Source organism: Sebastes umbrosus, chromosome 1, assembly GCF_015220745.1.
Source record: "Sebastes umbrosus isolate fSebUmb1 chromosome 1, fSebUmb1.pri, whole genome shotgun sequence".
NCBI classification, from domain to species: domain Eukaryota; kingdom Metazoa; phylum Chordata; class Actinopteri; order Perciformes; family Sebastidae; genus Sebastes; species Sebastes umbrosus.
Window position 1 is genome coordinate 36,195,357 of NC_051269.1, and position 12,935 is coordinate 36,208,291.

At 41.2% G+C, this 12,935-nt stretch overlaps 1 protein-coding gene across 2 annotated transcripts in view; it reads left to right on the top strand.

Annotated features, from left to right (window-relative positions):
* The window catches only part of LOC119494458 (inter-alpha-trypsin inhibitor heavy chain H3-like), a 67,282-nt gene that overhangs the window by 50,079 nt on the left and 4,268 nt on the right, over window positions 1-12,935 (top strand). The window contains exons 1-15 of one of the 2 annotated variants that reach the window (XM_037780350.1): window positions 1,723-1,891; window positions 3,860-3,895; window positions 4,002-4,025; window positions 5,039-5,196; window positions 5,280-5,384; window positions 6,682-6,844; window positions 7,007-7,117; window positions 7,582-7,710; window positions 8,518-8,634; window positions 8,719-8,887; window positions 9,616-9,741; window positions 10,086-10,267; window positions 10,367-10,552; window positions 11,406-11,545; window positions 11,985-12,145. The exons of the other annotated variant lie outside the window; for it this stretch is intronic. Of the exons in view, the coding sequence (XP_037636278.1) occupies window positions 1,748-1,891; window positions 3,860-3,895; window positions 4,002-4,025; window positions 5,039-5,196; window positions 5,280-5,384; window positions 6,682-6,844; window positions 7,007-7,117; window positions 7,582-7,710; window positions 8,518-8,634; window positions 8,719-8,887; window positions 9,616-9,741; window positions 10,086-10,267; window positions 10,367-10,552; window positions 11,406-11,545; window positions 11,985-12,145 (1,951 nt within the window). The 5' untranslated portion in view covers window positions 1,723-1,747. Of the gene's footprint in view, window positions 1-1,722; window positions 1,892-3,859; window positions 3,896-4,001; window positions 4,026-5,038; window positions 5,197-5,279; window positions 5,385-6,681; window positions 6,845-7,006; window positions 7,118-7,581; window positions 7,711-8,517; window positions 8,635-8,718; window positions 8,888-9,615; window positions 9,742-10,085; window positions 10,268-10,366; window positions 10,553-11,405; window positions 11,546-11,984; window positions 12,146-12,935 lie in introns of those variants that run through there. 2 annotated transcript variants of the gene reach the window in all.

Below are 12,935 nucleotides of genomic sequence, written 5' to 3' on the forward strand. Positions count from 1 at the left end.
ATTAACGGTACTGTTTGTAACTTCTTACACTCTTATAAATCATTGCGGTTTGGTGTCCCATGCACGCTCGCGTGTGGCTACGCTGTTCCAACACAAACTACACGGAAGCACCAAAACTGCAAAGTTATATCTAGTGAAGCCGGTCTTGCAAAACAGTGTCAACTAATCCTGCTCCAGCCCCCCGGCCGCGGTCGGAGGACGCAGGGGAGATCGTAGCCCTGGTCTCCAGGGCCGGAGTCGATGCTGCTCTGCTCTGCTGCCTGCCTTCACTTACACGCCGTGCTCGTTCTCACTCGGTCCACCTCTCACATGCATGCGCGCACACTACACACTGCAGAAGAGTTAGTTTAGCCTTCAGAATATCTAGTGAATGTACAGAGGAAGTTTGTGCAGAAATAAATGCTGCAGCTCCTAATTTAGTAGTTGACAACTAATCGATTAATTGTTGCAGCTCTGGTTTCAGTGTTTCCTACATTGTACAGTAGAACACATAGTTAATGTTTGTCATGTCTGACTTTGAGAATGTCCTGCTAATTAAATAAAATCCCTGTATGCTGACACTGGCGCGTCCTGCTTTTTGAATTGTTCACTACAGTTTAAATGTTTGCTAATGTCAGGAGCTGACAAGATGTAGAATGGGGTCCAAACTGTCTCCAAGCAGTGTACAGCAACTCTGGTGTAAAGATCGGTTCATGTGAGGTCTACTACAGAACTCCTAAACCACATGATACCAAATAAACTTCACCTTTAGTCGTGACACATTGGTGAAACATTTCTTCATGGTTAAACTGTGTACCAAATGACTCTGATTATTGTTTTACTACAGGAAATATTCCCTTAATGTGAGCCTTAATTGGTGGTTTACACTTTATGATGCTGTAATTGACCTTATTCATATCTCAGCATGTGGAGAAGAAATAAATACATTCATGAAAGAGAAAACCCCGAGATCCATGTGAACTTAAAGGAACAGTGTGCAACATTTTGGGGATCTAGTAGCAGAAATGGAATATAATATTCATAACAGTGGGCAACTCCGGGGTCTGAGAAGTGAAGCCAATGCGGAAGTGACTTTAACCTGCATTCTTTCAAACAGCCAGCAGGGGGCAACTCCTCTCGTTGCAAAAAGAAGTCTGATTGTATAGAATTCTATGAGAAAATGACCCTACTTCTCGGCCAGGACACTCCAATAGAAAACAATACGTCGAATTCTGTTTGGAGGGTGTAATATGTAGGCTACACGCATCCCAATACATTAGATGTCTCTGTGTTATATACATCACATTCCCTCCTCATTTTTTTTTTGTGAACCCCCAACCTTAAAGTTCAAACTGCATCTATGTCTGTCACACTTGTGAAACTGCGGTAACGTGATCCGCAGAGTCGGAAAAAAAAGTGAGTGAGGAGTGAGCCGAGGGGTACTTAGCTAGTTGTAATCTGCAACCACACCACTAGATGCCGCCAAATCCTACACACTGTACCTTTAAAGCATGCAGTAAACAAACACACAGACACAGGTATCCCTTAAATAAACAAGTCTAGACTGGGTGGGTCTTATTTTAGTTGTTGAAATCTTCCCGTTGCTGCACATGCCAATTTATTTACGGGAAACACTGACTCACATAAACAGTTGCAGAGGCGGAGGGTCCCTCCTCCTGCAGCAGAGTGTGTGGGTGGAGTTAAACTCTGATGGGAAGACTTGATCCCCACATGCCTTGAATTCCCTCCACATTTGTTTTTATGTAGCATGCCAGAGCAGAGGCTCTTCTGGTTCCCAGTCATGCCTGCTCTGTGGACAGTCACCATGCTGCTGTGGATTTGTGTTTGCATCTGGCTTCCAGCTCAGGTTCAGGGAGCGCTGGTGGTTTCTCGCAGAGATGCTCTGGGGCAGGTATTTATTAACATGTTGCATGTAAACTGTTTTGTTATTTTCTATGGTCAGTGAATATACAAGCCTGTATATTTACAGTTGTAAGTTGATCTTTCCCGTGAATCCCCAGGCACGCAGGAAGTGGCTGCTTTGCATGTCTGGCAGCAGCAAGTGTTTTCCCGGAAAAGGGAATAAAAGAAAATCTGTTTCTTTTTCATTCAATCCAGGAAAGAAAAAACAAGTCAATATTTCAGGGTTTTTTGGGGGTTTGTAGGCTTTAAAGAAAGAAACTGACTGCGCGTTTTCTTGTTTTCGTCATCACTTGGGTAATCTCAAAAAGTCTTTACTCAGTGTTTCTGTTATTTTATTTTGTACTGTTTCTCCGCTCTGCGCATGCGCAGTCTGATCTGCAGACTACTCAAAGAAAACGTTTTTATGTTTTCAATTGAAAAATGAAGGTACAACTTAAGAAATTTGATAAAGATAAAGATAATAACCAGGTTCATCAGTGATGACAGAGGGACGGTAGCCTGATATTAATTAGGGAAGCACCGATATCGGATATCGTGCGAATACTAACTGAAATAGCTGGAATGGGTAACAGTTTCAATGGGGCCGATCTAAATCTAATCTAAACTTGAATCTTAATTACTGTTTTGACCAATTTGTTGCTGCATTGTAATTCCTGTCAATTTTGAGGATTTTTTTTTACCAAGTTGCTGGTGTACGATTTATTATTTTAATAATAAATAACAATTCAGTAAATGTATATCTTAGTATTTATTTGTTACATGTTGTTTTTACAAAGTTAAGAAAGCAATGTTTAAGTCAAACAAGATGTTGTCTTACACTTAGAAGACTGATCCCAGTCACTTCCAAACAGTGAGGCTTGCAGCTTATTAATTAAACACTGGTATCTGATCGGTATTCGGTATCGTCCGATACTCAAAGCCCAGGTATCGGTATTGGTATAGGTATCGGTATCGGTATCGGGACTGAAAAAGACAGATTGGTGCATCCCCATTATCAATGTAGGAGTGAAGTACACATAAATAAAGTTTCCTGCAAACTAGTGAAATTGTTTTTCGTCCTCACCAATATGTTTTTTGACATGAGAGGTTTCTCAGAATGCTGACCATTAAAAATGACTCGGCATTTCAACTTTTTCTTTCAAAGCAAAGATTTTAACACGATGACATGATAACTCAAAGTATGCAGCTACTTATGCAAGGCCTGCCTGTCACTGTCGTATTTGCAAAGAACATTTTACTGGATTCACCATTTTTTGCACTAAAATTCAACAATAACTCAATTAGAAATCCATTAAAGAAGAGGCAGAGACATAATTTGTTCTACTGCAATTAGACTCAATAGACCAGAATGCAATGCAGTTGCAAGAAACAATACATTTTGACCAAAAAAGGGGCATCACTGTGATGCCTGCTCCGTCCTCCTCTGCCTTCTGTTCCTCTTGTGGCCTCCAACCCACCTACACTTCAGTTTCTTTAACTAACCATGTCCTGTCATTTCAGACTTTGTCATAACTCTGTCCTCCACTAGTTGCCCCTGTGAAGTTTTCCCACCTCTGCCACCTGCCCACATAAATTACATGCTTACTCAGTTTATTGTCACACCAGCCTGCCTGCCGCTCCCCGTTTATTCATGCCAGTGCATGCTTGTTTGTTGTCTGACCTTCACATTCCCACACCTATCTTAAAGCCTCACCTTGCTCGTCTAATCTTCTTGAAAAACCTGCTCTAACAGACATTTTGTGAAACACAGAGGGGGGGCAACTTTAATGAAAATGATGAAGATCATATTAAAAGCATGGGTGCTTTAGATCAGGATGCAGTGTTGGTACAAAACTGTTTGAAAATCTGTTTTTATCATGCCAAACATACAAGGAAAAATCAAGTTTACTGCACATCAATCTCCAATCCTGCTGTTCCTCTCTCAATAACCATGCAGTCATACTGTGTTGTCTTCCAGGAAACCAAAGAAGCTCTGGCCCCCAGGACAATAAAGGTACTCATGATTCAAATAGTTACTAACAAAAGTATAAAGAACTCTACTGATGTTCATTTCACCCTGGTTGAGAAAATAAATACTTTTGTCTCTTTTTCTTCTACAGAAAAGAAGCACGAGCTCTGCGAATGTAAGGAAACAATTTTGATATTGATATAAAATTCAAAAGAGAGGTATGACCTTTCCTAACAACAAGACATTTATACATTCATGTCATTGGGAATTTAATTGTGAAACCTGGATATAATAATTCATTACACATGAGACCATGGTCAAGATGGCTGGTAGCTTCTATCTCACAGTAGTGGTATTGTTACTGTTTGCAAAATGAAGTCCACATTTTCTATAAACTCTCATTGCTTCCAGATGTCACTCGTTCCCCCTGCGGTGTCCATTGGCACGTATTTCTTTTCTCTTTGCTTTGCTGGAGACGATAAACATGCTGGAAGTGATTCGTGTTTATTCCTTTCTCTAGAAAGTTTCATCTTGCGTTGTATTGCATAACAGTGACCTCTCTGGATTTTGTGACATGGATAATTTGGGGACATTTCTCATGACATCTGATCCCCAGTTCAGTAGAGAGATGACAATAAGCTGCCCGTTCTCATGGCCGCTGGTGTTGCTATAATTAGAGCTGAGCGATAATTCAATATGATAATTTATCGTGTCTCAATGGAATCGCATCGTGATGAAATCATGTATCGTGATACACAATTATGTCGTCTAAATTAATAATAAGAAGCACATCAATGCTTGATGTGGAAAAAATAAGTACCAATACTCTCTTATTCACATGTTGGCATGTTTATTGGCCGGTATCAGACATCTTAGCGACTTATTCCCATATTTATTCATTATTTCTTTAAGCATGGGAAGGGTTCAGTGATTTATTGGGAAAAATGAAAACACAAAGGCGTAATGGCATGGGGTGGCAAGTCTGAACAGAATTAAATGAGGCAGGTACAGTTAACAAATAGTATCAGATGATTGAAAGCAATGACACTAAGTGGAAACAGGTTGTCAGGTGACTCGAGGTAAAGAGGTTACTTCAGGTCAGATGAGGGCATGGGGGAAAGTCTGAGGACCTCTGGTGGACAAGTAGAGAATGACAAAGAATGAGGCAGGATGTGTCCATCCTTTCAGATGGTGGAGGTGTACAGCGTGAGAGTGGACTCCACTGTGACATCTCGTTTCGCCCACACCGTCATGACCTCCAAGGCTCTGAACAAAGCAAACTCCTCCAAGGAAATCTTCTTCGAAGTGGAGCTGCCCAAGACCGCCTTCATCGTCAACTTCAGCATGTCAGTTAAAATGTAGTACTTTAAACTGTGAGCATAGATCCTGTCTTTTTCTGTCTTGTGACAAGTGTCTTTGTGCCTCACAGGGAAATTGATGGTCGGATGTATGCTGGGGAGGTGAAGGGGAAAGAGAAAGCTAAGAAACAGTATGATAAGGCCGTATCCTCTGGACAGACTGCTGGACTGGTGAAGTATGTTGTTACAGTGTGCATTGAACCAGTTTTGGTGGTGGTGGTGTGAACAACACATTAACCCATTTGTGCCCAAAGACTATATTCAGTATGAAAATGCTACAACATTTGGTGTGATTGGTCAAAAGTTGTGAAATTTGGTACGAACATACTTTAGGGCAAGTATCTAACAGTACAACTTAAAAATCTCACTTTTATTAAAGTAATAATCAAAATTCAGGACCCGGGCATGGCTCCATTAGCCCAACTGGTTTCCAGTTTGAAGTCGAGAAATCTGTGCCCTGACTATGAAATGGTCCATTAGGCAGGGCTAACCTGTGACTCCGTCGACCTGCCTCACCACATCAGCACTGACGAGGAGATCGACAGACTCATCTCAGCTGTACAGCTGTTTCTGAAGGCTCTGCCCAAACCTACACTGGTTACTATGTCATGATGTCACATACCAGAGGAAAACAACCAGTCAGCGCTGATCTGGAGTCTGCCATCTCTGAGCAGCTGAGAAAAAAATGAGAAAGTTTGTGACCGGGGAACGCTCTCTCTCTGAAATGATCTGTGATTGGCCAAAGTCTCCTATCTCGGATGAGCCCCCAAATGTTACGACCCTACTTAAGGCTAGGGGAGGGAGGAGTAACAATGAAAAGTAAAACCGAGTGGAAAAGAGGAAATGAGGAAAACGGAGGTTGGTGCAACAGCAAATGATGTTTAATTAACTAAAACAGAACCAAAACTGACAACTAAACAACTTAAAGTACTTAACTGAAAATCAAGCTTACTGACAAAGTAAGACAAATAACTAGAAAAACACCTTGTCTATCGAGGATCGAGGAACGGCACGAGTCAGTCCACGCACGCAACCCTGGACTGCCGAACTGGCACACTGGCCCTGCTGGCTCCTCCTCAGCAGCCTTTTATACTTCACCCTCGATTGCCAATTTGGAACACCGGTGCAGGAGAAGGGGGGAAGGGCATCTGGAGGGGAAGAGAGGCAGAGGGAAGGATCACCTCCAATACACACTAAACAGCTCCACGGCCATAACAATTGTGTTTATAAAATGTTTTTCATACTAAATATATATTTTACACTGCATGTGTGTGCACATCTTTGATATTCAAATGGTTGAGTTCATAGAAATATAATGGAGTCTATTGCAAAAACAGTAGTCCCGTGTACCCAAAGACTAGATATAGTATGATAAGAAAAACTCACTTTTCAGCCCAACGGTTTGAACGATTTTGAAATTAAAGATTTCAGTTGTGGGCACAAATGGGTTAAAGTACATACCCATCATTACAGGGCTTCTGGACGGAATATGGAGATGTTTTCGGTGTCTGTCAACATTGCAGCCAAAAACAGCGTGACTTTCGTTCTGACCTACGAGGAGCTCCTTCAGAGGAAACTGGGCCAGTATGAGATTCTGACCCGAGTTAAACCCAAACAACCGGTGCAGGAGTTTCAGGTTGGACACACTTTCCTCTTTTAGTTTTCTTAATAATGGCATACTGGTCAGGAGGAGCTGAAAAACTGCTTGTCCTGTGTTAAGAATGTGAAATGTGAGGAATTTGTTTCCACACTTGATCTGCCTCGGTGATAATGTGTTCGTCTGTGTGTATGGAGACAGATTGTGACAAACATCTATGAGCCTCAGGGAATTGCTTTTGTTGATGCCTCTGCAACCTTCCTCTCCAACGAGCTGCTCCCCCTGGTGGAGAAAACCGTCACAGACAAGAAGGTAAAGAGTTAAAAAAGGTCCCCTTCTCTTTATAGACTTAAAAACCTGATGATTTTTAAGGGGAGGCCCCTCCCCAGGTGATTACGGTACATTTTTAACCAATAGATATCACCATGGAACTTCCCCAGTTGATAATTACATTAAGACAATTATTTTTTTATATTCCAAGTTTTCTGAAATTTTGTTTAAATATGCAATGAGGCATCATCTAATAGTAACTTTTGGTGAATTTAGGAGAAATCTACCGACGCAAAAAGACAAAGTAGTAAAATAAACACCTAAATGTGTATTTTGGATGTTTTCTTTCCACTAGTCTGAAAAAAGACAAGTTATGGAAGCAAAACAGCCCAAAATCTCAAAATTGACAGTGCATGAAAAAGGATGTTTTTTTCTGGCGTGTCTTGCCTTAAGAATAAATGATGTGTCTAATAATGTCAACTGGAATGGATCTCTTTGTCTCTCAGGCACTCATCTATTTCTCACCAACAATGGAGCAGCAGAGGAAATGTCCAGGATGTGAAGGCACCATCATTGACGGAGATTTCATCATCAAGTACGATGTGAAACGAAAAGACGGCCTTGGGGAAGTTCAGGTCAGCAGCCAACAAAGACTTTGAAGCAGCACATAAGACTCAGTTATGTTACCTGAAGCATGATGATATCATGAGATTCGCCTGCTGGAGCACCGCCTCTTTTCACATTAACTCAAACAGCTGACATGTATTGTTGAATGAAGTTTAAGTTGAATAATAGTATTAAAAGGTCCAGTGTGTAACATTTTAGGGGATCTATTAGCAGAAATAGAATATAATATTCATAACTTTGTTTTATCAGTGTATAATCACTTAAAACTAAGAATTGTTCTGTTTTCGTTAGCTTAGAATGAGCCCTTCTTATCTACATAGGGAGCGGGTCCTCTTTACAGAGTCCGCCATGTTGCTCCGCCATGTTTCTACAGTAGCCCAGAACGGACAAACCAAACACTGCCTCTAGAGAAAAACGTTTTTACGTTACATTAAGGCCACCGTAGTTCTCTGACATGCTTGTGAAACTGGTAACGTGAGCCGCAGAGTACAAAACCGTGGTACCGCCAGCCGCCGTCTGACTTCCGTTGCTCCTAATGTAGTGTTATTATGGTAAGGATGGCCTCTGAGTGAGGCGAACGGCGTTACCACAGTTTTGCATTCAGCGGCTCACTTTACCGCAGTCTTGGAAAGGGAGGAGTGAGCGGAAGGGTACTCATTTGGTTGCAATCTGTAACCACACCACTAGATGTCACTAAATTCTACACAGTGTACCTTTAATTTTCTTAGTTTTACGTTCCTAGCCCTTTGAGGTGAGCTGTGCCCTTGTGTTATATTTCCATATTGTTCTCAATCAGATGCTGTATTTCTCTTCAGATTGTGAATGGATACTTTGTGCACTTCTTCGCTCCACCTAACCTGGCCAGAGTCCCAAAGAATGTGGTGTTTGTGATCGACAGGAGTGGATCAATGAGTGGAAGAAAGATTGCACAGGTAACATGCTTTTTGTGTAGGTGAGCTCCATACTGTATGCATCACTGTATGTACATCTTCATAATGTGAATTTAACCTTTCCAGACCCGGGATGCACTGGTCGCCATTCTGAATGACCTCCACGAAGAGGACCACTTTGCTCTCATCTTGTTTGATACTAGCATTATCACCTGGAAGGACTCTCTTACCAAAGCAACAAAGAGAAATGTGACTAAAGCCATTGCCTACATCAAAAAACTAAAAGAAAATGGATGTAAGAGGAAAACAAGTGGTACCACTTTAATGAAATATTTTTTGTGCACTTTCTTTCTTCATTTGTCACCTCAATGCAGAAAATGAGGAAGGGTGACCATAGGCATTTTTATTTATTTTTTATTATTATTATTATTATTTTTTTTAATTTATTTTTAGAGGGCGACCAACGTCCCCCAGAAGGTGGCGCCCTAGGCAACTGCCTATATGGCCTCTATGCCTTAAGCTGGCCCTAAACGTTACGTTTTGAACACAAACAAAACAGTTTGTTTAGATTTAGGCAACAAAACCACTTTGTTAAGTTTAGGGGAAAAGATTGTGTTTTGGCTTAAAATAATTATGTTTGAAAAGTGAAAGTGAAACTTGACGCTTGCGAACACAAAGACAATTACGCGTTGTTGGTTTCACACGAGATGCGGACCCCATTCTCTTGGGTGAAAGCCCTGTGTTTTGTGCTCCATCCATCGCCCCCGACCACCACACATGGAGCTTCACGCTAACTACACTACAGCGCCTGAATTACGGTTTTGCTCCTGTCATAATTACTACGGTCATAGAGATTGGTATGGATCTTCTCATCTAATGCTTGGCAAGAAAATGAAAACTTTCCCAAAATGTTGACCTATTCCTTTATAGAACTAATTGATGAATTGTTACTCTATTTCCTTTATGATAATGTATCTCAAGAAATCTTCATGTTAATCTGCTCATTGTGTTATTACCTTTCAGCCACCAACATCAATGACGCTGTACTGAGGGCAGTGAGCATGCTGGAGAAAGAAAGAAAACATAAGAACCTTCCAGAGAGGAGTGCGGATATGGTTATTTTACTGACTGATGGGATGCCAAACGCCGGTGAGCTGGAAGATCATAATATTTCATTCTCAAAGGTCAGAGAGGTCAGTATATGTGGATTAAGTGCAGCATCTTAAAACAAGTCTGACATGTAGGTAACAATCTGTGTGCATAAACATGTTGATAAGTTAATAGTTGTATCAGAAAGTAGTTAAAAGGGATTTGTTCTTTCTGACAGCTGTCTGCTGAATCCCTTCCAGATTTGTAAATGCAACAATTTGATTCACAATATACTGTAATTCAAACTTTTCAAAGTGTTGACAAGCTCTTAAAAAATCATAGATGTTAAGCAACTGTCTTGGCTTTCATTGCATGCTCATACGTAACACTTTGTGTGCCTGTAGGGGAGTCCAACCTGGAAAGGATTCAGGAGAATGTGCGCTCTGCTATCGGAGGAAAGATGGCCATGTACTGTCTTGGATTTGGAAATGATGTGGATTACTCCTTCCTGGATGTAATGTCGAGACAAAACAAAGGAGTGGCCCGCAGAATTTTTGAGGGTTCAGATGCAGCTGTTCAACTCAAGGTAGGGTAAAAGAAATGCATGTTTGTGGACATGTGTTTGCACCTCCAAAGACGTTTAGGAAACAGACATTGCATGATTTGGGATGTGTCTTTGTTGCAGGGTTTCTATGAGGAGGTGGCCAGCCCTCTGCTCCTGGAGGTGGACCTGCATTATCCTGACAGTGCAGTGGTCCTCTTGACCAAAAACCACTACAGCCAGTTGTTTAACGGCTCCGAGATTGTGGTGGCCGGTCGGCTGACCGACAACGACCTGGATAACTTCTTGGTAGAAGTGTTCGCCCAGGGGGTGAGAAATGAACAGTGATATGTCCATAAAAGCATAAATAAGACACTTTGTAGTCATGGTGATGAATAAACAGCATGTGCACTGAATATTGAATGCTAATAGTGATACTATGAACAAGTTGAACTTAGGTAGATTGTCGTAGTCTGGGTATTTTTACAGTTTGAGTGGCGTGTATTGAATGGATTGCCATGTAATTTTGTACATACAGTCATGGTCCCCAGCGGATGAATCCTACTGACCTGATCCATTCATTTTTCATGAGGCTTTATCATCAGGTCAAAATTTAAATTTGTCCAATACATTGGTTTATGACCAAATACCTGCAAAACTATTGATATTCAACCTCAACTGTGCATTATACTAATTAGTAAATGTTAGTGTGATATGATAAACTAAGGTGGTGAACATGGTAAACATTACACCTGCTAAACATCAGCATGTTAGCATTGTCATTGTGACGTTAGCATTTAGTCTGCTAGCGCGCGTTGCTGAAGACTACTATTAATTTCCTCTCTTGTCTGGCGATCTGACAATACGATATACTGGCGATACGATACAGGGGTTACAATGCAATATGCTTCAAACTGCCATAGTATGAAGAACACAACACCATATGCATAAAATCTGAGTTAAAAAAAAATAATTCTGCAATCAAAACAGAGGGATCTGCATTTACATTTATCACAGTCACTGTAACATCCAACATCAAAACACAACACAAAATGAACCACTGACTGACACAAATCTTTGCATGTAAACTGTTAATAAATAATCAATATTCAATTGTATCGATATTTTCTTACACCCCTACCTGTCAGTAATACCTGTCATTTAATCTCTCCTCTTTCTCTAGCCTGAAGAGGACTTCCAGGTGCAGGGAATGGCCAGTGTGGCAGACCTGGATGTGATCTACCCAGGACAAGAGTACATCTTTGGGGATTTCTCAGAGCGTCTGTGGGCCTACCTCACCATCCAACAGCTACTGGAGAAGAGGTTTGTTCATCTGAATTGTGTCTGTTAGCTTTATCTGTACTGAAAAATGTAGAAGAAGGTCTGCACACTGTAACTCCCTTTAAGTGCAATTTATTGGCAAATCTTAGTTAGTGCCGAATCGAGCAGATGCTCTTCTTCAGAGTTAATAAATCCGCACAGATACACCATCTTAAAAAGTAAATACTCTGGTCACATGATCATGTGAACAGTGTGTGGACCTTCTTCTACATTTTTCATTGCTGTCTTCTAATGGTCCAGCACCGGCCTACTACGATTTTGGATGTGCGTGACCACTTAACATTGTTTAGCTTCATCTGCACTACCTAGACCAATCTGAAGCAACAATGACAGATACTCAAAGAATCTAATTTTTCTCATCATTGCATACTTTGTATTGTACAAAGTACAACCCGCTCTTTCATTTTTTAAAATCTCCCAGAGACATTGGTACTCAGCAGGAGAAAGACAACGCGACAGCCAAGGCCCTGGACATGTCCCTGCGATACAGCTTTGTCACCCCTCTCACCTCCATGGTGGTCACCAAGCCTGAAACTGAGGACGGAACAGAAAGCCCTCTCATCGCTGACAAGCTGACTGAGGGTAAGGGAAATGCCATAGGTCATGTTTAAAGAAATAGTAGTGTTACATTTAACATTTTGGAATATAATATTCATAACTATGTTTTCTTTAGTGTATAATCACCTGAAAGAAATGTTGTGTTTTCGTTAGCTTAGAATGAGCCCTTCATATCTACACAGGGAGCAGGTCCTCTTCATGGAGTCCACCATGTTGCTCCGCCATGTTTCAACAGTAGCCCAGAACGGACAAACCAAACACTGACTCTAGAGAGAACCTTTCACATTTTTACTTTACCTGAAGGCCACCGTAGTTCTCAGAAACTCTTGTGAAACTGCGGTAACGTGAGCCGCAGAGTGCAAAACAATGGTACCGCCAGCCGCACTCTGACTTCCGTTGCTCCTAAAGTAATGTTATTATGATAAGGTTGGCCTCTGAGCGAGTAGAACGGCGTTACCTCGATTTTGCACACTGTCGCCCATGTTACCGCAGTCTTGGAAAGGGAGGAGTGAGCGGAGGGGTACTCAGTTGGTTGCAATCTGCAACCACACCACTAGATGTCACCAAATCCCACACACTGTACCTTTAATTAGTTAGCAGCTGATTTCTTTCTCTTTTTTATTTTTAAGAATACAAACAAGTGATAGTGATCAGCTAAACTAACTAGTAAACCAGAATATTCTTTCTTTTGAGATTTATAGCATATTTTTACATTATTAGAAACCCGTTGAATCATAAAACCTACTCAGTGTGCAGACAGTATATAGACGTCTCCACATGTACATGCCATACATAATCATCCAGTCCATGAATA